This window comes from Diadema setosum, chromosome 14 (genome assembly GCF_964275005.1).
Source record: "Diadema setosum chromosome 14, eeDiaSeto1, whole genome shotgun sequence".
In the NCBI taxonomy this organism is placed as follows: Eukaryota; Metazoa; Echinodermata; class Echinoidea; order Diadematoida; family Diadematidae; genus Diadema; species Diadema setosum.
In genome coordinates, this window is record NC_092698.1 from 24,966,149 (window position 1) to 24,987,943 (window position 21,795).

A 21,795-nucleotide genomic window follows, 5' to 3' on the forward strand; every position below is an offset into this window, starting at 1 on the left:
AGAATGTGACTTCAAAACATTTTTTTTTTCTCATTGTTCAAAGACACTTGCCCCGGTCGGGCAATCGGGCAAGCGCTTATGTGTAGCACCTTGGATGAAGCTCGTGCATAATATTCGGCGCTGATGGTCGATGGCCTAGGGCAATTTAATTGGTCGAATACTGTTGACAGCTATAATAATCAGTGCTGACTAAGTTCGGTCATTCGGTGGGTATGGTTAGACATCCTGTCCTGTTTGAAACGGATAATCACATTCGTACGTAATGCCACGTACTGTCTTATAGGCCTAAGCATGACTAATGTATGTCTGTTACTATGTATGTACAGTAATAATATGCAGTGTTTGGTAATAAGTAGGCCTATGTGTGTTAATAATGTCTACGTACCGGTACTGTATTGCACATGACATTGTACGAGTTACGTACCGGCCGTATATGTATGGAAGTGCGTAGGTATATGTCCATTATACAGCCAATACGCTAGCTGTAGGCCTATAGAATCAGAATGAGTATAAATATTGAGATAGGTTTAATCACAGATTCTATTTCATGACAAAACTTGAAAATAAAACCATGTACCAAAAGAAGAATCAAATTTCTCTGACATGCATTTGAAATACGATAACCTCATGAGGTACTTTCTTTAATGCAATTCATTTTATTCCTCGTGCTAAAGATACATTACGTTTACAAGACAAACAGAAGATAAAAATATACCACGTATGGTACGTGAGGGATCAGAAAAGGCTATATGAAGCCTATCGAGGCTGATTCCCTTAAAATAAACAAGGCATTCGGCTTCTACACCGGACTCGTGGTTGAATACGCCGTGGGATGCTTGAACCCTTTTCAGCTTCACGCTCATGTCATTTCATATAGACCTATTTACTCGAAATCGAATGTAAGGGAGCAACTTTCTACAAATCTGTAGCATATTTTTACCCTAATATGAGCAAGCTTTTTTACAAGGATGTTCTTACTGTGTACTGACATCGTTAACATCCCTATCGTTTTAGTTTGACTTGTCCCTCTTGTTTATCCCCACCCCAAAAGGTGAAGTTCAGAGCAATGTTTTGAATGGCGTCACAGAGAGGGCCCGTTTCATTCTGCGCCTGCGCCTTACTTACAGACTGACCTTGATATCCAGGGACGACGTAATGTATCTCGCGATGTAAACAAGTCCTCGTGTGTGCGCGTGTGCCTACGTGTGCAGCAGCATGTTCCGTATGACTCTACGGCCCATGCACTTCACAGAAGCGCAGCAACTTTGCAAAACACTGCGTGAATATCGAGGAAAACATCAGTACGTCATCGGATGAGAATGGAATAGTATGTTCGTGGCTTTGAGAGCCGTTTTGCCTCGTGCAAAACGGCAATGAGAGACTCAATCAACGGTAATTTCACGTATTTTTAATGGAAATCCGTCAACAGGACATTCGGTCTAGCGTCTATCCGAGCTGAAGGAAGAAAGTGTTGTTATAAGTTACAGACTGCAACGGGCTGGTCGAGACGAGACGCTAAGCTGTGCTGAGCTGGGATGACGTTGTGGATGAGTCGTGACTGTCTCTAGTACTTCTAGAGAGTAATGCTGTATTAATGGTGAGTGGACTTTGTAGGGGAATGTTTATGTTTTCCCAAATGTTTTACAGCCTACGCAGCTAAAGTGGAACAGTTTCTTTTTCCAATGTGTCGTTCGGTTCAAGGCACATTTCCTACTACAAAAATGCCGTCGTCGCCCGCATTTTCGAACCAGATTCCACGCAACTTCGCGGCTGCCAGCGTACCACATTTGCACTTGCACAAAGTTCCATTGTTTGGTAGCAAGCCTTCGACAGCTGGAGATTCCGTGACGAACATTCGGGCAACTGTGTTCGGGGATCCGTTTTCAAAGGGCAGGATCTCAGAGCCAGCAGGGCAGGCATGGAGGAAAGAGGAGCGGTCGCCCGTAGGACTGACCACCCGAGGCCAAGGACACGACAGTGTGGACGGGTCAAAGAGTCATAGCCATCATCATGGTGTCCACCCTGATGAGGTTGGGGTCACTCCCGTCCAGAGGTCTATTGCATCGGGTATTGGGACAGTCTTCATGACGCTTGTCAGTGAGTATATACATGTTTATACCCAATAAATCTAACTTTATTTCAATTTTTTAAGGATGTTGAACTTGAATGCATAAAAGCTATACTTTATCTACAGGGGTCTTGTACATGTTTACTTCTGGGTCTTCAGACCAGCCACTACTGCGCTGCGACCAGCCCCATACGCATAGTGTAATGGGGCTGTGGACTGTAGCATTCAGGATCATGACAGGGTAGTATCGCGGACAAATATCAACTTAAAATCGTAAAATTTCTTCAATTTGAAGACTTACCAGTGAAGTTGAAGTATTGACAACAGGGTTTGTGCAACATTTGGTTCTGTCAATAGGTCTAGTCCCTTTCTGTTCAAATTGATGACTTAATGTGACTCGGTCGACAGGAACCTGGGAGAGCTACACTGAATTGACGGCCAGCACATGCGCACACATCACATGCACAAATTTCAAATCCATTGACTGGATAAGATGTCTGTGTGCGCATGCGCTGGCCGTCAATTCAGTGTAGCTCTCCTAGGTTCCTCTCGACCGAGTCACATTAAGTCATCAATTCGAACAGAAAGGGACTGATTGACAGAACCAAACTTTGCACGAACCCTGTTGTCAATACTTTAACTTCACTGGTAAGTCTTCAAATTGAAGACATTTTTTTGATTTTAAGTTGATATTTGTCCGCGATACTACCCTGTCATGATCCTGAATGCTACAGTCCGCAGCCCCATTACGCTGCTGGTCGCAGTTAACCAGCCACCAACTGTTGTAATATTTAAGAAGTAGACAGAAGGATGATGAAGAAAGGAAATATATTGAGAGATCAAGGAATAAAATGAGTTCGTTGAAATGTGGACAGGGTCGTCGCCTAGCATGACTTCCGATGCGGTATTGCAAAATTGTTTATTTAAGTTTAATTCATTTGAATTACAGTATATCAATCATGATACCTGTACTTTCAGTCTTCTCATATTTACTTCACAGTTGATTCCTTAAGTATTGGTATTAGAAGCATATAAATAGATAGTCCTATGATTCTGTACAAGGTAAGGGTCAATGCTTCTTGCCATTGCTCATACTTTTTTTATTTTATATTTCATTAATATTATTATTATTATCATTATCATTATTATCATTATTATTTTAGTAGTAAGTTATTCAGCTGAAAATTGAAATCTTGGTCCGTGGGTTGAGAAGCACAGAACAACTGGGACCTGTATGTACACACCTGTGAAGCAAGTCTATGTCTTCTGACGGACTGATTTTGCTACAACACGCATTTCCCATAGACCACCTGCCCGAGTATACTCGGGACTCGTCCTCAACGGGTCAATGATTTGCTGACATTCACATCATTGCATCTCTCATTCAATATTAGGAGACTTCACCAAAATCTGCCAGCCATCCTTATCCCACCTCTTTGATTAAACGTGACAACATTCTCAAGCATAAATTCTGCCAATTGATCAAATCATAACTTAAAAGTTTGAACTCTGTTCAAATTTGATGACTACACTTCACTATATTCTGTGATCATTGACTTATAATGGGAGGGACAATTAATGTTTTCACATACTGTCTGGTATGCAGTGTGTGAGATATCATCATGTAGCAGTGGGAAATATTGTGTATGATTTCCTAATTATTATATCAATCAGCCTTAACCATGATTTCTAATCCTACCATGTCTTGCTGTTCATGAGTAAACAGTTTGAGAATGAAATAAGATTTGACAAAATTTTGACAACATTTTAAATCGAAATGTGTGTTTATTCGATAAAACTGTATGTGCACAAGTGCTCTATTAAAACCCTTTAAAGATGAGTCCTGAGTGTACTTGGGCAGGTGTCTGTGGGAAATGCATGTTAATATTCACAAAATCAGCTCATCCTTAACAGGTTAAGCGCTTAATATGCACTTATTTTGTATCATGTGTGTAATGTGTTTGCCTTTTCTATCTACAGTATGTCCAAAAAAAATTACAACGGGGCCCTCCGCAATGATATCTTTAAAAATAGTGAATCAATCTAAATACAAATTCAGGGTATGAAACTATAACTCATTGCCCACATCTTACAGAAAACCCCATTCGATTTGCTTCAGTGGTCAAAGAGAAATACGGAATTTTGTAGAGGATGTCGGGAATCTCTTCTGTCCAAGTTCTGTCTATTGTTCACACACAAGATCATCGAAATGCTAAACTCGGAGGAATCTGATTCATGACATGCTTTACAACAATCCACATTTCTCTGTGACCGCTTAACCAAATCGAATGGGGATTTCTGCAAAATAGAGCTAAAATGTTATATTTCAAGACCCTGAAGTAGCATTTGAAAAATTTAATCATATTGGGCATTATCAATGCGAAAATCTTATTGTAATTTTTTTGGGGACATACTGCAGTAAGTCGCCCCAAAAATTACAATCAGATTTTCGAATTGATAACACCTATTATGATCAACCTGTGTATGTGCTACTTCAGACTTAACATCTTAGCTCTATTTTGCAGAAAACCCCATTCAGTTTGGTTAAGCGGTCACAGAGAAATGTGGATTGTTGTAAAGCATGTCATGAATCGGATTCTTCCGAGTTTAGCATTTCGATAATCTTGTGTGTGAACAATAGACAGAACTTGGACAGAAGAGATTCCCGATATTCTCTACAAAATTCCGTATTTCCCTTTGACCACTGAAGCAAATCGAATGGGGTTTTCTGTAAGATGTTGGCAATGAGTTATAGTCTCATACCCTGAATTTTTATTAAGATTCATTCACCATTTTTAAAGATATCATTGCGGAAGGCCGCGTTGTAATTTTTTTCGGGACATACTGTATAGGAGCTCACCAAGTATTTTATCAGTCAGAAATACACTTGCACGTTAATACAAATTCAGTTGCCAGTAGCAGCCTCTGCATTACCTCTCCCAGAAGTTGCATAAAGATAGATCGTAGAGACAACTCATGTAGTGTGCTAAACATGTTGTAATGATTTGTAGGGACTTTTAGAAGGCTGATAGAAACAGTTCTTGATCCGGATAGAAAGTTGGCTTCCAGCGATGAAATTGCCTCTTCTTTTCAAACTAATTAAGCAGATTGTTAATGATTCCATGTCAAAGACATTTGCCCAATAAAGGAAAAAAGAAATTGGTCAAGGTGATTAAATTTTATACTTTCCATAAATGTATCAAAGATGTGTGAACGTGAAGTTTATATCTGTCCAGAAATATGTATAAAATGCAACATTGAAACTAAGGTGTAAAATGTGCGTACACCCCAGTACATCATCACTACAGCGTGCTCACTGTGCAACTACCCCATTCTATCTGTCTCAAGCTGTGGTCATGGGGTGATCGCCAAGAGGTCGTGGTTTTGCTGGCCAGACGAATACTGATTGGTTGCCTTTTCATTTCTGGTACAATTTGCTGTGGTGTATTCTGTGGCAGTGACCTCTGAGACTATAGGAGGTGGTATTAATAGTCTTGTGGGGGCCAGTTGCCATCACATGCCTCCATGCTTCTAGGTCAAGTGCAGGGGGAAAAAGTGAAAGTAATCCTTCCTTCCCTTCTCTGCCCCCCCCCCCCCTCTTTGAAAAAAAAATACACATGTATGAAAATATTATAGTCTTACCCTGCAGACTTCTTTTGAAGTAATACCATCCTTGATTGTATTGCAGAATAGGGGGAAAGGCATGATCTGTCTGACACAGTCATGTGTGGCAATTAAAATGTATGGAGAAGGAGAAGAAATGAAAACATGTTAAAGATAGAAGAGTTGCACAACCCTTTGCACATTGTGGTATTGTGGTGATGATCCATCCAATATTATTCTTTCTCTGTAGCGGAATGATCATACTTAGCCCAGTGTGATATACGCTGTAGTTTGCAAATTATACAAGTATGATCTTCACCTACTATACAGGAAACAAACATGGGCTAAAAATAATGCTCATATAATGAGCTGGCTTTGTGTGATACAATAATTCTTGACACTTGAACCAAGCAATGAGCAATGAGATCTATTGATTAATTGGACTGTGAAAGCAGATCTGATTCATGCAGGGTCTCGGTGACAAAGACTGTGTGAGTGGGGCTAGCAAATAGATCTTTAGGCAAGGACAGCGTGGAGCATTATGTGGCCGTGTGTAAGGCAACGTGACCACAAGTGACCAGCTTTTGTCCAGTGGTCAGGCAAGGCCGTCCTGTCTCTCTCCTTTTTCCAGCCAACACTGGACAACGAATATGGTTGGCTATCGTTCTCAGCACCACTGCACGTGCATACATTGTAGATGCAGGAAGGCTTTGTCAAGTGTATCCATACATTTGTGTGTTTATGGCCTACATGAAAAAAAAAATTGATAGCAGACACTCTAGTCTTTGATTACAGTCATTTTTATACTCAGTATATAATACAAATAAACATGAAATTAAGTCATGAATGTAGACACCTTTGTTTACATTTTGGGGCTCAGGTAACCCAGTTTGCATGATCTATTAGATGAGATGACACAAGTCCCCACAAAATAATAACCCGATAATAGTGGTATACCCACTTCCCAAAAGGAGCAGGTTAATAAAATATTGAACAATGTCAGTGAACAATGGCACTCGGGGGGGGGGGGGGGGGTGGGCACATAAGTAAAAAGGCTCTACATTACATCATTTTCAAGTACATCTGTACATATGTATTAAAAGTAGTACTATGAATGTTGTATTGGTCATTCTTTACGAAGTAGTATACCCCATGTGAGACTGTTGTACATGTGTGTTTGGTAAGCTTTTCATTTGGCAAATAGTTCTTCCTCTCCAGTAGGCCGATATAAGACTACCTTTAAACTAAATCTATTTTCATCAAGAGGGTTTAGTTTAATACTTGAGCTTCAAGCTCCTTGAAATCAGATTCCTCATCTCACATCAACACAGACCTGCAACTAAAATAGAGAAAGGGTTAAATCAGTTGTACTGTGTAATAGAAGGAAAAAAAAAACCCACTGAAATGAAGTATGTCTTTACTCATTGAAGCATGAAAAATACCTTGCTTTTCAGACTTGATGTAAGTGATAAGGTAAGAAGTGTTTTGTAATCTACCAATAGTAAGTTTGTCTAGGTTGATTTTTTTTTCTTTGGTTCACAAGTAAATTAGAGTCATCAAAACCATTTTGAAAAGCTGGTTTTGATCAAATCTACACTGATTGCATTTCAGGAGAAAAAAGGTTCATCCAATTTAGCATACTCTGTCATTGAGAATTTAGAGTTTCTGGGATGAACACTGAACTAGGGCATTCTGTAGCTTAGTCGGTAGAGCACCGGGCTAGCAATCCGGAGGTCTCGGGTTCGAATCCCGATGAAATCCCACTTTCTTTGCTCATTTTCTGACTAACTTTTAATTTTCATAATTTTCTGCATATGTCTGTTTTTGGTCTTTCCCCCCAAATTCCACTTATGTACTTCCATTAACTCTAATTGTCTGTTTCCCTACAAGGTAAGATAATAGTAATACCATGTGATGAAATTTCCCTGAAGTCTGTTCAACATTTTCCTCTTCTCTCTCCAAATCATATTGATTGAGATGTCGCCAATTGATCAACTTGATCTTTGCACTCGTTTGTCTTTCAGTGACCCCTTTGGATGTTGTTCGGGTTCGTCTTCAATCCCAGTACAAGCTGCCAGTCAGAGGTAAGTTGTTTACTTTAATCCTTCAATTCTTATGTTAAAGAAAAAAAAATAAGCACTGAGAAAGGCATTATATTGCCCTCAAGGCCATAGGGCTGTTTTGCCATAGAACCATGCATGCTTCCTTGAGCAGATCCTTGCTCCTGAACATGATCCAGATCACCACCAAAAAGTAATCACCTGTGCCTTTTACTGGCACCAAAAAACTAGATCTGTAAAATTCTTCTATAACTATTTGATTGATATGGCAAACAGACAGACAGATACTGTATACGCCATATACTTCGCGAGTCTAAATTTTCGTGAATCGAGACTTCCCGACGATTTCGCGAGTGGTTAAATTCGCGATCGTGGATTCCTGTACTGAGAGGAGAAATGTGTACATGTACGTCACATCCATATCAGTATCACAGTCAATATTTTCACGTTTTTAATTTCGCGAATAGCAGCTGACTCATGAAATTCGCAAAAATAAAAACCTCGCGAAATATTCGGCGTAGAGTAAATCAAACAAATACTGGCAGAAATAAAACGTCCGGGCCAGCTAGAATATCAAGGAAGACACATTCATGATCCTCGCTGAATAATGATAACAACATATGACTTAAGCCAGCCCATTCAAGTGTAACGTATAACCAGAAATTTTTGAAAATTTCTCCAGATTTGCTTCATTCTTATAGTTCCCTATATATACATTTGATGCATCTAGACCTGCAGCCAAGAGGGATGCCACGAGTGTCGCAGTCGAAAAATCCGTCAGTGAATGGAACATGTCGTACCTTCTGCTCTACGTCATGGAGAAGTGGAAATCGGACACCGTCAGCCTCCGGGACCAGGCTTAATGGCACAATGGTAAGCAAGGCGTAGGGCTGGAGCAGCGATTTCTCGAGGGTATGCAAATATTTTCTGCAGAAACATGCACTGTATGCATAAAAATACAGAAGGAAATGTGTCTAAGCACTCAGAGTATTGCATGTACTTCATAATTTCTTTTTGCGGGAAAAAAAGGGTCTGCATGAGCACTTGAAAATATGTAATATTCCTTATTTATACCGAGTAGTTTGCTCAAACTGTTCGTGAGGGTCAAATAATAAAATAATTAATCTCACTTTTTCCTCTTTTGTCATATTTTTGATCTTTTGCCCAAATAATTCATTCCTTATTTTGTGTCTTTGTAGGATTAAAAGATACTTCTGTATAATTTGGAAAGGATCCCACAAACTGATTTTAGGTTGGGTGGATTTTCAAGCTGAATCAACCCAGACCAACTGCAGCCACCCACCTGCTATAGCATCCCTTTATATCAGAAAACATTTGCATCCCCATTGTTTTATCACACTATTTGACAGCAGAGGAGATTGTAAAACTACATGTTGGGGGGGGGGGGAGCTAACATAGCTGATAGTGAAGTCAATTCAGATAATGATCGAGTATTTTAGTAGTTGCATGCCAGGCTTATGTATGGTGAATGAAGTACATGTACATGTATTGTGGGTGTGTACATCGGTAATTTGTAATCTTACATGTAAGCTGGCTTTGAACCAGTTCTTGTTGGTAGGAAAGCAATGAAGTCCTTAGAGCAGTTAAGATTCTATGGCAGTACTTATTCATTTTTTGTAACAGTCATCCTCACTAGAAAGCCACTTAAATCTTAAAAAAAAAAAAAAAAAGAAATGAAAAGGGGCATTTAGATCTCTATCACCCCATGCCTGAGTGGACTCCTGTATGATGGCATGTAACAATGTCTCTTGGTATTGCAGGATGCATTTGGTGCCATCATCCGAAGAGAAGGCTTGAAGAAGTTATGGAGTGGCCTGCCAGCCACCCTGTGAGTACATACAAACATTATACTATATACGCCATATATTTCGCGAGTCTAAATTTTCGCGAATCGGGAATTCCCAACGATTTCGCGAGTGGTTAAATTCACGGTCGTAGAGTCCTGTACCGAACGGAGAACTGTACACGCGTACGTCACATTCACGTCAGGATCAGAGTCAATATTTCGCATGTCTTTAATTTCGCGAAAAGCACCCGACTTACAAAATTCGCGAAAATAAAAACCTAAAAACCTCATGAAATATTTGGCGTATACAGTACTCATCTTCCTGTGGTGACTGGGATACCAATGTTTTTAACTGTACAAATGTATACATGGAGATCCACTTCAACCTTAATAATTTATTAGCCTCTGGGAAGGCATATTGCATGGCCAAGTGAGAATAAATGAGAGGTGAGATAGTGGGCACTTGTTGCAGTATGATTGTGTCATTGCCACAAAATGGCTTCAGCATGGTTGGTATCAGTAGTGCCACTGCTAATTCAGCAGTACGTAGGTGACAGGTTATTTTCAGTTGGGTGTTAATGGTAATGCAGATTGGACATGCGGTCTTATTTTTTGATAGTGACAGTAAAAGAAATGTCTAAAAGTACACTCACTCGGCAAAAGATAACAATCAAAATAAAAATGAAATGGTTGAATTCATGTTAAGTTTGATTCATGCATTCATGGCTGATCAAGTAAAAAAGCAATGCCCATCGGGGCCCCGTTTTATCAAAAGATTATCGATATTAAATTTCCTTGACACACAGGCTGCCATAGACTTACTGTATGATAGAAATCAACTTCATAATCGATTTTAACTCTTCATAAAACAGGGCCCTGATGTGCTGATATGCAAAGTGCAGGAAGTGTAATACTGGTAATTGTGCAAGGGATATTGCTCCCCTCCCCCGCTTTTGCTTCTGTGTGAGAGGTACAGAAGGGTCACTGCCCCCTTTCCCCTTTGCCAGTAAACGACATCAACTAAATTTTGACCGCCTGCCTTATTCTCTGATGTTTCTCCTAACAGCGTGATGCGCATTCCGGCCAACATAATCTACTTCTCCGTCTACGACAGCATGAAGAACCGTCTGGGATTCCACTCCTGGGAAGCAAGCAATATCCACAGTGTTCTAGTCACCATTCTGGCCAGTGGATGTGCTAGAAGTAAGCTGATCATATCTACGTGTTGAGACATATATCTCCCCCCCCCCCCCCCCCCCCCCCGTGTTATCTTTGTTGGCATTCTATTCAAAGCAGGCTGCAGCACAGCTGTAATTCAAATCCACTTTGCACACAATAATGAAACCAGCTGATGTTGACTTGTGTCACTCTTTTGATATACAGGAAAATAAAAGCGAGCTTTAGTAATAAGGAGACAGGCTGTAATCATGTTTTTGCTGTAGGTGTCAATATGATATGTTGTGATATTTGATACTTAGTGTGCAATAATATTTTGTGCCCCCCCCCCCCCCAGTGACTTTGTATCATAACACATACATACTGTACATGTTGGTGTCATCATGAGTGCACCCACTAGATTTAGCACCACCTGTTCACCCCATGTGGTATTTGAGCACTTTTGGACTTTGATCCTCACATGCAATGGCAACAACATCAGTAATATCAAGATGAAGAAGGTAGATATGACAGATTTACACAGACGTTCATGTTTTCAGAGGACAGCTTTGAAAGCGGGACAACTTTGCAAGCAATAAGTTATTGATGGTTGGGGGGGAGGGGCAGCCCTGTAACATGAGAAGATTTACAGAAACAGGAATTTGGTGATGGGGGTGGGATAGGGTGGTGGGGGAGAGGAAGTGGTACATTCAAACCTACCCATTTTCATGCCTAAGGGTATACACATTTTCTATGATGTGTGCCACCTTGCCTGTGTGCAGTTTACCCCGGTTTCACCTTCCTTCTTTAGTCTACGAGTTCCTGCCATGACTTCCTGTCCCACTAAATCTGGGCTGTGCCGTTTAAAGTGCCGCATGGATTGAATAAAATTGTACAGCAGCAGTGAAAAGTGGTTAGCAGAAACTTAACCTGGTTGTTGTTCAAGATGCACTGCAGGTATACATAGAAATCTGCCATCCTCAAGATATGTATGCAGTTTCATAAATCAGTATACCTAGAAGTAATGCTGGTAGTTTCAATTGAAAGGCTGGAAGAGAAAAGCCTTGCTTTTTACAGTTTATGTCATGCATGGCTCAGGAGTAGAATATGTGAATGATATTGTTGCTATTTCTCCTGCCAGCCATGGCGGTGACAGTGGTCAGCCCCATGGACCTGGTGCGCACCAAGCTGCAATCCCAGAGCATGACCTACGTGGAACTTGGCCGCTGCCTCCGGGCAGGCTACCAGGCAGAGGGTCTGTTTTCTCTCTGGCGGGGCCTGGGGGCCACCATCCTGCGCGATGTGCCCTATGCTGGTGAGTCAGTCTCGTCAAAGTTGGACTGGGTGCCCTGCAGAGAGTGGATAATACTGGTTGTGATAGTAACACTGAAAATACTTCAAAGTAAATGATGATGATGATGATATACGGATATGAATAGTGATGTGATGATAATGATTAAAATGGTAATGACAGTGATAAACAGCTATCAAGAGCAACATCTTTCAGGAGTTATATTCTTCTGCTTTCACTTTATTAAAAGCATATCCTCCAGAAATTATAATCAGGTTATGTTGTGAGAATCAACAAGAGGGAAAGGACTGGAAAATAATTTTGTGTGAAAAAGCTTCACACCAGACTACATGTAGATCAGTGAGTGACTGTCCATGAACTGGACTATAATTAATTTGCAGGATGTGACAAGTTCTGTGCAAATAGATTCAGGCAAGGTGAAATTAAACAAGTCTTACATAAAATAGTGTGTCAGTGCGAGTGAGGGAGAGAAATACAGTGTATATTTGTTTTGATAGAAGAATGAAAATTCACAGTTACGACACTCAAAATATACTACGTGTTGAACATAGCGTAGGAGTCTTCTTTGTTGTAATGCTTATTATGCATGGTCTGTCTCTCTGTCTTTCCCCAAAAAGTGTATGTTTATCCCTTTTACATTTTTCCCCCCAAGCTCTGTATTGGAGCAACTATGAACTCTTGAAGACCCAGTTGATGAGAATGTGGGATGTTGCCGAGGCAACGGTCAGCATGACATTCTGGGCAGGTGCAGCATCAGGAGTGGTGAGCACTTATGTACTCATTTGTATACTCTAGGAACTAGAAAACTTGATAGATTCATTGAAAACCATGAAATGACACTGCAGAACTCATTGTGAAGAAATTACAGCCAGTGCTGCATTCATTGCAAAGATATTCAGATGCAGTGAAAATAATGGTGGCTGTTAGAAAGGTGGCATGTCACAGCTCAGAAACAGTGATGCATCCCTACACACCTCTTACAAGTTAACACTGCCACACTGAGTTTCATTATCAACATAAACTGGAGAACTCTTGAAGAGTCATCAAAGTACCAGTAATTTGTAGCATGTTGATATGGCAGATTCTGTGATCATTGTGGGATGAAATGCAACCCAAAGAGACAGGCCAGTTTTGTTGGGGTCATGCAGATTCTTAGAACTGGCAATGCCAATTTGATTTTCAGTTAAAAATGGTGGCCTACCTCACGGTACAGTGACGCAAGCATAAGTGGAGCTAGTTGTTCCTTATTCAGCTCATATATGTGGATCTTGGAAAACAGTACAGTATGGTGTATAGGAAGATAGATCAAGAAATCAGCATCATAGAATCCATGAGAGTACAAGCAGCTCAGCTATTGTAGAAACCTGTTGTGTGGAAGTGTGCTTTGCTTTAAAGCAAGCGATATACGATCTGACCTTGTTCGTGTTCCGTTTATGTGGGCCTTTCCTGTCATCTCTCTTATCTCATTTCTGAATTTCCCGTAGATGGCGGCCATCGTCACCACCCCCTTTGATGTAGTGAAGACAAACAAGCAGATTGCTATCGGTGATGCAGCAAGACACAAAGGTATACAGAGTGGGCATCGTAAACTTTACATACAATCTGTTAATGACCTGCCACGACATAAAATTCTGGTTACAAACAAGGTAAAAGTTCAGGCTGCAACATTATCCGCTTTGTTTGTTTTTATGCCTCCGCCACGAAGTGGTGCCGGAGGCATTATGTTTTCGGGTTGTCCGTCCGTCCGTCCTTCCGTCCGTCCTTCCGTCTGTAATGAATTTTGTGGACAGCGTAACTAAAAAACCTTTTGAGGTATCCTAATGAAACTTGGCATGTATGTGTATTAGGGGGTGAAGTTGTGCCTATCAACTTTTGGGTGCGCATGCTCAAGGTCAAAGGTCAAAAGGTCAAGATCAAATACATAAAATTTCACTATTTCCACCATATCTATGCAATGCCTGAAGATATTTTCTTGAAACTTAGTGTATACATGTATTACCCAATTAAGATTCTTTGGTGAAAGTTTGGGGTCTGAGGTCAAAGGTGAAAGGTCAAAAGGTCAAGTAAAAATATTAAAACTTAACTTTTTTTCTCTGTATATTGGAAATTGTTCAAGGTATCTTCATGGAACATAGTATATATACATGTACTGACTGGCAGTGAATTTCTAGAGAATTTAGGGTTCATGGGTCAAAGGTCAGGGGTCAAAGGTCAGGGGCAACACTTCAAAATTTTACTATTTCCCTTGAATTTATGCAATGCCAGCAGGATTCTTTTTTTTTCTTACACTTGGTGTATGCATGTATAACCTAATAGAGATTCTCTGGAAGCTTTCTTTTTTCTTCTTTTTTTTGTTTGCCTCAAAGGTCAAAAGGTCAAAGATCAAGAGAAAGTGCTGAACTAACTTTTTCCTCCATATCTCAGAAGTGGCTCAAGTTATCTTGAAACTTACTGCATATTTATGCATGTTGTGCCTGACAGTGATTATCCTATGAATTTTAGGGTCAAAGGCCAGATGAAAATGGTAACAATTAACTTTTCATTATAGAAATTGCACTTTTTCTCCATACCTTGAAAATTACTCAGCGCATAAACTTATGAATGGGTCAAAGTCAAGTTAAAGTCCTTAAATCCCCAAGTACATGCTCTCCTATTCATCCAATTAAACATGGGTCAAAGAAGGTGAACATTCAACACATTTGTGACAAACTGGTCATTTTAATATTTTGCCAATTTTGTGAAAATGTAATCACACATTTTCTACATGTACTATAGACCTATTAGGAGAATCGTGCATTATGGCGGAGGCATACCAGTCGCCTTAGCGATATTTCTAGTTGTTTATTTGCTTGGTCATAACGAAATTTCGATGTAACGAAAGAAAACTGCTGGTCCCGAGGACTTGTTTATAACGGGAGTCCACTGTATTGGCCAAGCCTGTCTGTAAAAAATGCAAAAGAGGAAAGGTTTCATACCGCGTCAAAGACAACTAAAGAAAACAAAATATGTACAGAAGTAGAGTGTGACACTTCAGCTTGGTTAGAATGAGTGTGGCTTCACACAACTGCCATTGAAAGCCTTAGTTGACGACCAGCAGCATCTTACTCTGGTGGTATCATTTTGTCTTTGTCATCCGTAGATGGGACGTATATTATGTACAGAGATTAAAGGGATGGCATAGTTTTGGTTGAGGGATTAAGATTTTAACTTTTTCCAAGATAATTAAAAACCACTTATGAGATGATAAAGAGCATATAATTCTGATATAGAATTCAAAATTAATTTGATGAACATCGCTATTGAAATAGCTGAGATATCCTAAAACAAAGTAAAACAAAGTGGTCCTGATAATACCTTTGATAACACCTTTGATTAGGACCATTTTTGGATAGCTCTGCCATTTCAAAACCAATTTTCATCACATAAACTGTGAATTCCTTTTAGAATTGTATGCTCTTTCACATTTTTAAAGAGGTTTCTCATTATTTCACACAAAAAAAAGTTTGAAACCTGAATCCCTATCTCAAGGAAAAACTGTACCATCCCTTTAAAGGGGCGTAGAACCCAAATACAGAGTGAATGCAAAAAAAAAAAAAAAAAAAAAAGTCAGTGAAGTTTGAGCAAAATCAGACAATTCATTCAAAACTTGTGAATCTAAGTTTCTGTAGTGCCATCGCTGGATAAGAAAACTGCAACAGCTTGAGTTGTCACAGTAGGAAAACAATGTAGAGAAAATATAAAGAGAATTCAACATATTTTTCTTTGTCATAACATAATGGAAGGGCGCTAGCTTGGCTTACTTTTTGAAGGCCGGGAAAATACTATTACGCTGTGCACATTTACGTCAGTAACAAGTCAAATGAATGTGTACTTATCATGTAGAAAAATGACATTTAGTGGAATTTCTTTTAATCCTGTGATGCTAGTGTTATTGATTGAGCCTTGCTAAATTATTTAGCACAGTCATGGTCAGTGGAGGAGGCCCAGCCATGATGGTACCCCATCAGAGACCTACCCCCTTTTATTTTTGTCCCCTGGTGGCTAGCCCTTGTCTTGTGTTACAGTCAACCAGTTCATGGGAGTTATTATCGTAAGAATAGATATCAAGTAAAAATGCAGACCACAGAACTTCATCATCAAAAGTTCTCAACTGGCAACCATATATATATTTTTTTTTTTTTTTTGGGGGGGGGGGCAGGGGGGGTTGACATTTTGGAAGAAAGGGTGCTGGGTGTTTTTGCACATATAAAAGTTCCTGGTGACTTCTTCAACAAATATCAAATTGCCAGTGCACATTGCAAGTAGAGTTTTAAAGGGTTACATTCCATGTAACAACATAGATTCTGCTTATTAAGGAAAGTGATGATGGTGACGATAAGGCTGTTCACACTATTTTCTTCCCATGCACTCAGGAATAGCATGTCCAACTCGCCAGAATACACTCAGGATGATGATGCAAATTCAGAAGCAGTCGGGCATCACGGCTCTCTTCTCAGGTGAGTGGAGGTGGACACGCCCTTCACAAAGCTCCCCACCTTTCCTTCTAATAATGCCTCCTTTCAGAAACCCCTAACACAAATATACCATGTATGATATTCCTGGGGGGTGTTTCATCAACGTTTGTTGGCGCTGACAACTTGAATCACCATAGTAACAGTCAGTGACCAGAGCATCTCAGCCAATCAAAACCAAGGATTTTGCTGAAATTGGTCAGCGCCGACAGTTGTCGGTGCTGACAAGCGTTGATGAAACACCCCCCTGATGTTGGCCTGACATCAGACCCAGTGCTATTTTGTGATACTTTGCTTGTTTGTTGTTTTGCTTTTTCAATTTTTGGGGTGTCAACAAAAAGAAAGAAAAAATCATTTTCATATATTGCACCATATATGAAAGGCTAGTACAGCATGTTTGGAGGAAAGATTTCGACATGATGCATACAATAACCAACAAATACTAAGATTTGATAATACCAATTACTGAAAACCATTACTACATTATTGACAATCATAAGGCTGAAATCAGATTACTTACAGTCCTACTTTGGATTCCTTTCCAACATGTGAATATTTTGGTGTTTGTTGTGGCTGTGGTTGTCAACCATAATATGTCAGTATTGAAGTATATGCTCATTGAAAGAGGTAATTTTTGTATCAAACAGAGATGGAGTAAAATCTTGGACAGTACTCTCAATGCTGACAGCTGATAGCATGTGTATGTGTGGACGTACATGTAGTATGTCCTGGCTTGTTAATGAGTGGTTCTTGTTCATGAGTGGTTCTTGTTCATGTGACAACCCAGGGCTTACACTATGACAGTGAAGCTTTGCCATTTTTATAATCAGTCTTATTACTTCTATTTTATGCATTTTTGTGTCAGTTTGCTTACGATGTCACTCATTTTCATTGTTTGCGCAGGAGTCGTGCCAAGGGTTGCCATGTCGGCTCCTGCAAGTGCAATATTGATTACGTGCTACGAGTTCATCCTTCACGTTTTCCGCGACGTCAACACGAAAAATATGAGTCCCACCTGAACGTCAGTACAAAGGAGGAAGTATCGTAATAACGGAAGATTGTATCTCTGAAAAAGAAATGCGATGAGACAAAGACTGCAGCCAAGTCAACACAATGTTCTGTAAATTGATAAGCAGCGTGTGTTACAAGATGCTCATCTGTTGTGTCCTCTCTACAGTAATGCCCTCTCTCAAAGTTTTGGTGACATACAGCAGAGTGCTTGAATGTACTGAGCTCCAGTGGCATGTGGGGGGAGGTGAATCTGTACTGGGAAAGAGACAGTGTTGAGTTGCGGCAGTTGGCAGCTTAATCGAGTTTTGCTTGTGCTCCACATGCCCGAGCTGCGGGTTCAGGGAATTTCGTAAATGGCATCTGTTAATCCATGGGAAATATGTTGGCTGTGATGCGAGAGAGCAGTCAAGCATCCTCCCACTATGGCCACCTTCTAAGAGTGCCAATAGAGTTGGCAGCCTTTTGTCGTGCGATGAAAGTGGGTGCTCAACTTTTCATTTTTGCTCTTATCGTCAGCATCTTTTCGTACGAGAGGGTGAGGTGACTGACTTTCTCAACCAAAGCTGTGTAAAAGCAGGGTTTTGATGTGTGTCTCTGAAGAATATAGCTTCCCATATTGTCTGTATGTCTGTCCAGCTGTGTGGTGTATTCCTTATAAGCAATAAGTTAGGATCAAAATTTCACCGAGTGCATTACCAATGCAATGTATGACAACTTCTCAAGTAATGAGGTCTATCTGGAGGATAATCTACTGGAATTAAAAAAAAGAAGAAGTATTAGAAGGTCACAAATGAGGCAGTGACTTTATTAATATTTTGTGCTATCTCATACTTTGATTGTGGATACAGTATGACAAGGCACTTAACTGCTAACTTATGTAAGGTTTTGAAGAGTAGGTGAAGGTGTTCTCGTCAAATTGCAAACTCTTATAAGAGATTTGATGCAAGGACATGTATTTAAAACACTGCTCATCTTTTGATGGTATAATGTGAGGGCAGCAATTTTGGTAGATTATGAGAGTGGATGAATGGACCCACCCAATAATGTTGGGTTGACTTCTGGAAATTGTGTTTCCACGTTACCCAAAGGGAGAAACTCAAGGAAAAACTGACGCACAATTTTATTGAAAACTGGGTCGATGGTAGTGTGCTGTGTGCTGGAGTGAGTGAACAATCAATCATGTGGTCAGTGGACCAAAGAATGAAAGTTCAGATTTTGGAATGTCACTATTCACCTGAAAAGCTCAAACAAAGTGCATGTATTTTGATTTGATTTTATCGCAATCACGGCATGTTGTAATACAGGGTTATTGAATGGCCAGAGTTAGGAGAAGATTTCGTTCTAGACGATATGGTGTGTCTCACGGCTTATTATTTGTGGATCAAATACAACAGTTTGTGAAGGCAAATAGATATTGAAGTAACCGTGGTTACACTGTATTTCACTTCTCATCATTACAGAAACTGGACATTGATCTGTGCCAGTACTTTTGTTTCTGTATATTGATTTACTAACATATTTTTGCCATGTTTAACAGTGGAAACAGCAGGAATGGTGATAAAATGCCACAAGTGTTGAAAAACAAAAAAAGAAAAAAATGTTTTGCACATAAGATTCTGTACATAGAAGAAAGGTTTGCTCCAAGTATTGTACAGATGTCAAATGTGACCTTCATGATCAGTGGCATGTATGTGTGTATGAACAGAGAATGTGAGATTTCGTTTTTCACAGTAATGTACCGGAAAGCAGGAATTGCACTGCTGGCGGTGCGTTTACCAAAATTTTGATCTTCATTTTCATGGTTTCTTAGACATATTGCAGATTACTTTCTGCATCAGAGATTGTTCATTTCTTGATCCTTTTAAAATCTTGATGGGTAGTAATACAGTATAGGGTGCTTTTTGCAGAGGGTAGAGTTAAAGGTCTAACATATGCTGTCTTGACATAATGTATCAACACAAATGTTACAAGAAGGCTGTGTAGGTAGATGCCAGATTAAATTAGTGGTTTAAGATCTTTCTATTTTTTTTTGTGTGTAAATTCTTTCATTTTGGTCACTGGCTTCAGATGATAACTACACGTGTACTTAAAATGACTGATTTATGACTAGCACTAAGCAAAATCTACAAGCAATGTTAAGGTTCTGTAAAAATGTTTAATTCCATGTTTCAGCAGTTCCTTTCAACCCTTCTCAGTATCAAATTCAGTGTGCTATTACTTTTTTTCCAGATTTTTGAGTGATTACTTTGAGCTTATGTTACTCTTTGTCCTGAAAAAAAGAAGAAGAGAAAACAGTGTCCATTTTAGAGGTCCTCCCCAATACAGGATTAATGTGCAATGTGTAATCTTATGTTTGGAAATATTGTGCTAGCTTGTCACTAAGCAATCGCTCACAACATACTGAAATTCTGTCATGTCTTTAAGACGCACAATACTGTACCTGTATATGAAATACAGTGCAGTCTCACTTTTGAGTTGTTGTTTTTGTATGTATTATCAGTTATTTTGTAATATCAATTGTTTCCAGGTTTCATGCTTGAGTTTGGATTATTTCTTAACATTTCTGGTGAGATATTTTCACTTTATAATAATTATGAGGACTCACTGTAGAAGTTTGACTAGTATTTTAGTCTCAAGGTTTTGTTGATATTTGTCACAGTCTCTTTGGGTTTTCTTCATGAAGGAGATGTTTCATTTTATTCATGATTAAAATCGTACCACGCATGAGGAATTCCTGTGGTAATTTAGCAAAATGCATCTTCAGAGAGGGCATTGCCAATTTTTTTTTTCTTCATTTGGATGCTTTATGAGAACTCGAGTTGAAGTAAATTTGATTTGATTTTTAAAAATTGTCAAACTCAGTTGACTGTGTTGTGTGTGTTGATGTTCAAGTGGATGGAAAGACACTCGAACATATACAAAAGCATGGAGATCGACTTAATGTAGTCACAGCTGAGATGTTTTGATAAATAATTATCCCTGTGCTAATGAACCATTTACAGAATTTTTTTTTTTTAGTTTTGTTTTCCTGACACTACTGTTCGTGTAATATTTTTAGCATGGTCAATTGGCTCACTCGCGGAGTTTAACTGTTTGAAGCATTTTGCATGTTAATTTTCAAGTGCAATTTCTTTGTGGCGTCATTCCTACTCAATATCACTCTTGTTTGTAGCATATGTAGGACCATGTGTCGCAAATATTACAAACTGGCAACATTACTAGACAGTGCCTTTATTAATTTCAGGTGTATGCTTGGGACAGAATGATAGAGACCCTGCATATTACAATGTACAGACGTTGCTTCACGTCCAACGGAGGCTGAAAACCTATTAAAGGGAAACAGTAACCAAGATGTGTAAGTGCCAGTCACAAGTGGCCGATATAGTGGCCACCCTCTCGCCTTCCAAATGGTTTTTATTGAGTGGCTCATGGTCATCTGCAACTGGCAATGACCATTAACAAGGACATCACGGCGGTCTTTATAATACAGCAAGGCATGTCCGTACCACAGTTTTACAGCTTAAAAAGTGACACCCTGTCCAAAAAAAAAAGGGGCAATTAGTAATATTTACAATGGAAACTGGATAAACAGTATAACTGCCCCAGTCTAATGTATGTTGATTGCCTGTGTGATTGTAGGCTGAATAATGTTCAGCTATTTATATGTAACATGCCCATTTAATCTGCAATGGGATATCAACTCGCCTCAAAGACCGTCTTCCCAGGGGTGTTCGCCAGAATAAGTCATTCTAGAATTTTCAACAAGAAAGGCGTGAAACCGTCCACGCACCGAGCCATTAAGTGACCAGCAACTGTGTGGTGGCTGAGAGTTTGTTTGTTGTTTGTTTTTTGTTTTTTTTTTGTATTATATATATAAATGTTAAAATATTTTTACCTTTTTTTTCTGTTTTGCCATTTACATCGTTATTGTGGTATTAAACAGTTTTTAATGCATTTACAATGCATTTGCAAATGCATACCTTGTTCAGTATCCGAGATATCAGAGTTTGTTTCAGTAAGGTGTACCTCGAACCAGTATTTGCAGTTGATTGATGATTATGAGTTGCCATCCGAAGCTTAACAAAGGTCACGTACTTAAAATTCTTTGAGAAATTATGCCTTGTAATGATGCCTGTCCGCCTGAATTAAAAGTATATCTTTAAATGTGAATCCAGTCATGTAGTTTGATGTTAAATGTCTCCATGCTGCTGTTTGTGGTTGTTCGGAAAGAGTAAAAGAAGAAAAAACAAAATAGAAACGTCGCAAGT

The 21,795-nt window shown here is 39.4% G+C and overlaps 1 protein-coding gene across 1 annotated transcript; it reads left to right on the forward strand.

The window, feature by feature from the left end:
• Window positions 1-1,250: 1,250 nt before the first annotated feature.
• On the forward strand, window positions 1,251-21,691 carry LOC140237407 (mitochondrial glutathione transporter SLC25A40-like). The gene is made up of 10 exons (XM_072317330.1): window positions 1,251-2,097; window positions 7,696-7,755; window positions 8,462-8,604; window positions 9,513-9,580; window positions 10,605-10,741; window positions 11,835-12,008; window positions 12,658-12,767; window positions 13,490-13,571; window positions 16,418-16,501; window positions 17,420-21,691. Exons 1-10 carry the CDS (start codon window positions 1,683-1,685, stop codon window positions 17,533-17,535), a joined length of 1,389 nt encoding a protein of 462 aa, XP_072173431.1. The 5' UTR covers window positions 1,251-1,682; the 3' UTR covers window positions 17,536-21,691.
• Window positions 21,692-21,795: the final 104 nt, after the last annotated feature.

Bases quoted from the DNA above. Each gene is read 5' to 3' on its own strand.
- LOC140237407 (XM_072317330.1), top strand. From the start codon at position 1,683: ATGTGTCGTTCGGTTCAAGGCACATTTCCTACTACAAAAATGCCGTCG. The intron at 9,581-10,604 runs GTGAGTACATAC...TTCTCCTAACAG, and splicing joins AGTGGCCTGCCAGCCACCCT to CGTGATGCGCATTCCGGCCA. The intron at 13,572-16,417 runs GTATACAGAGTG...CCATGCACTCAG, and splicing joins TGATGCAGCAAGACACAAAG to GAATAGCATGTCCAACTCGC.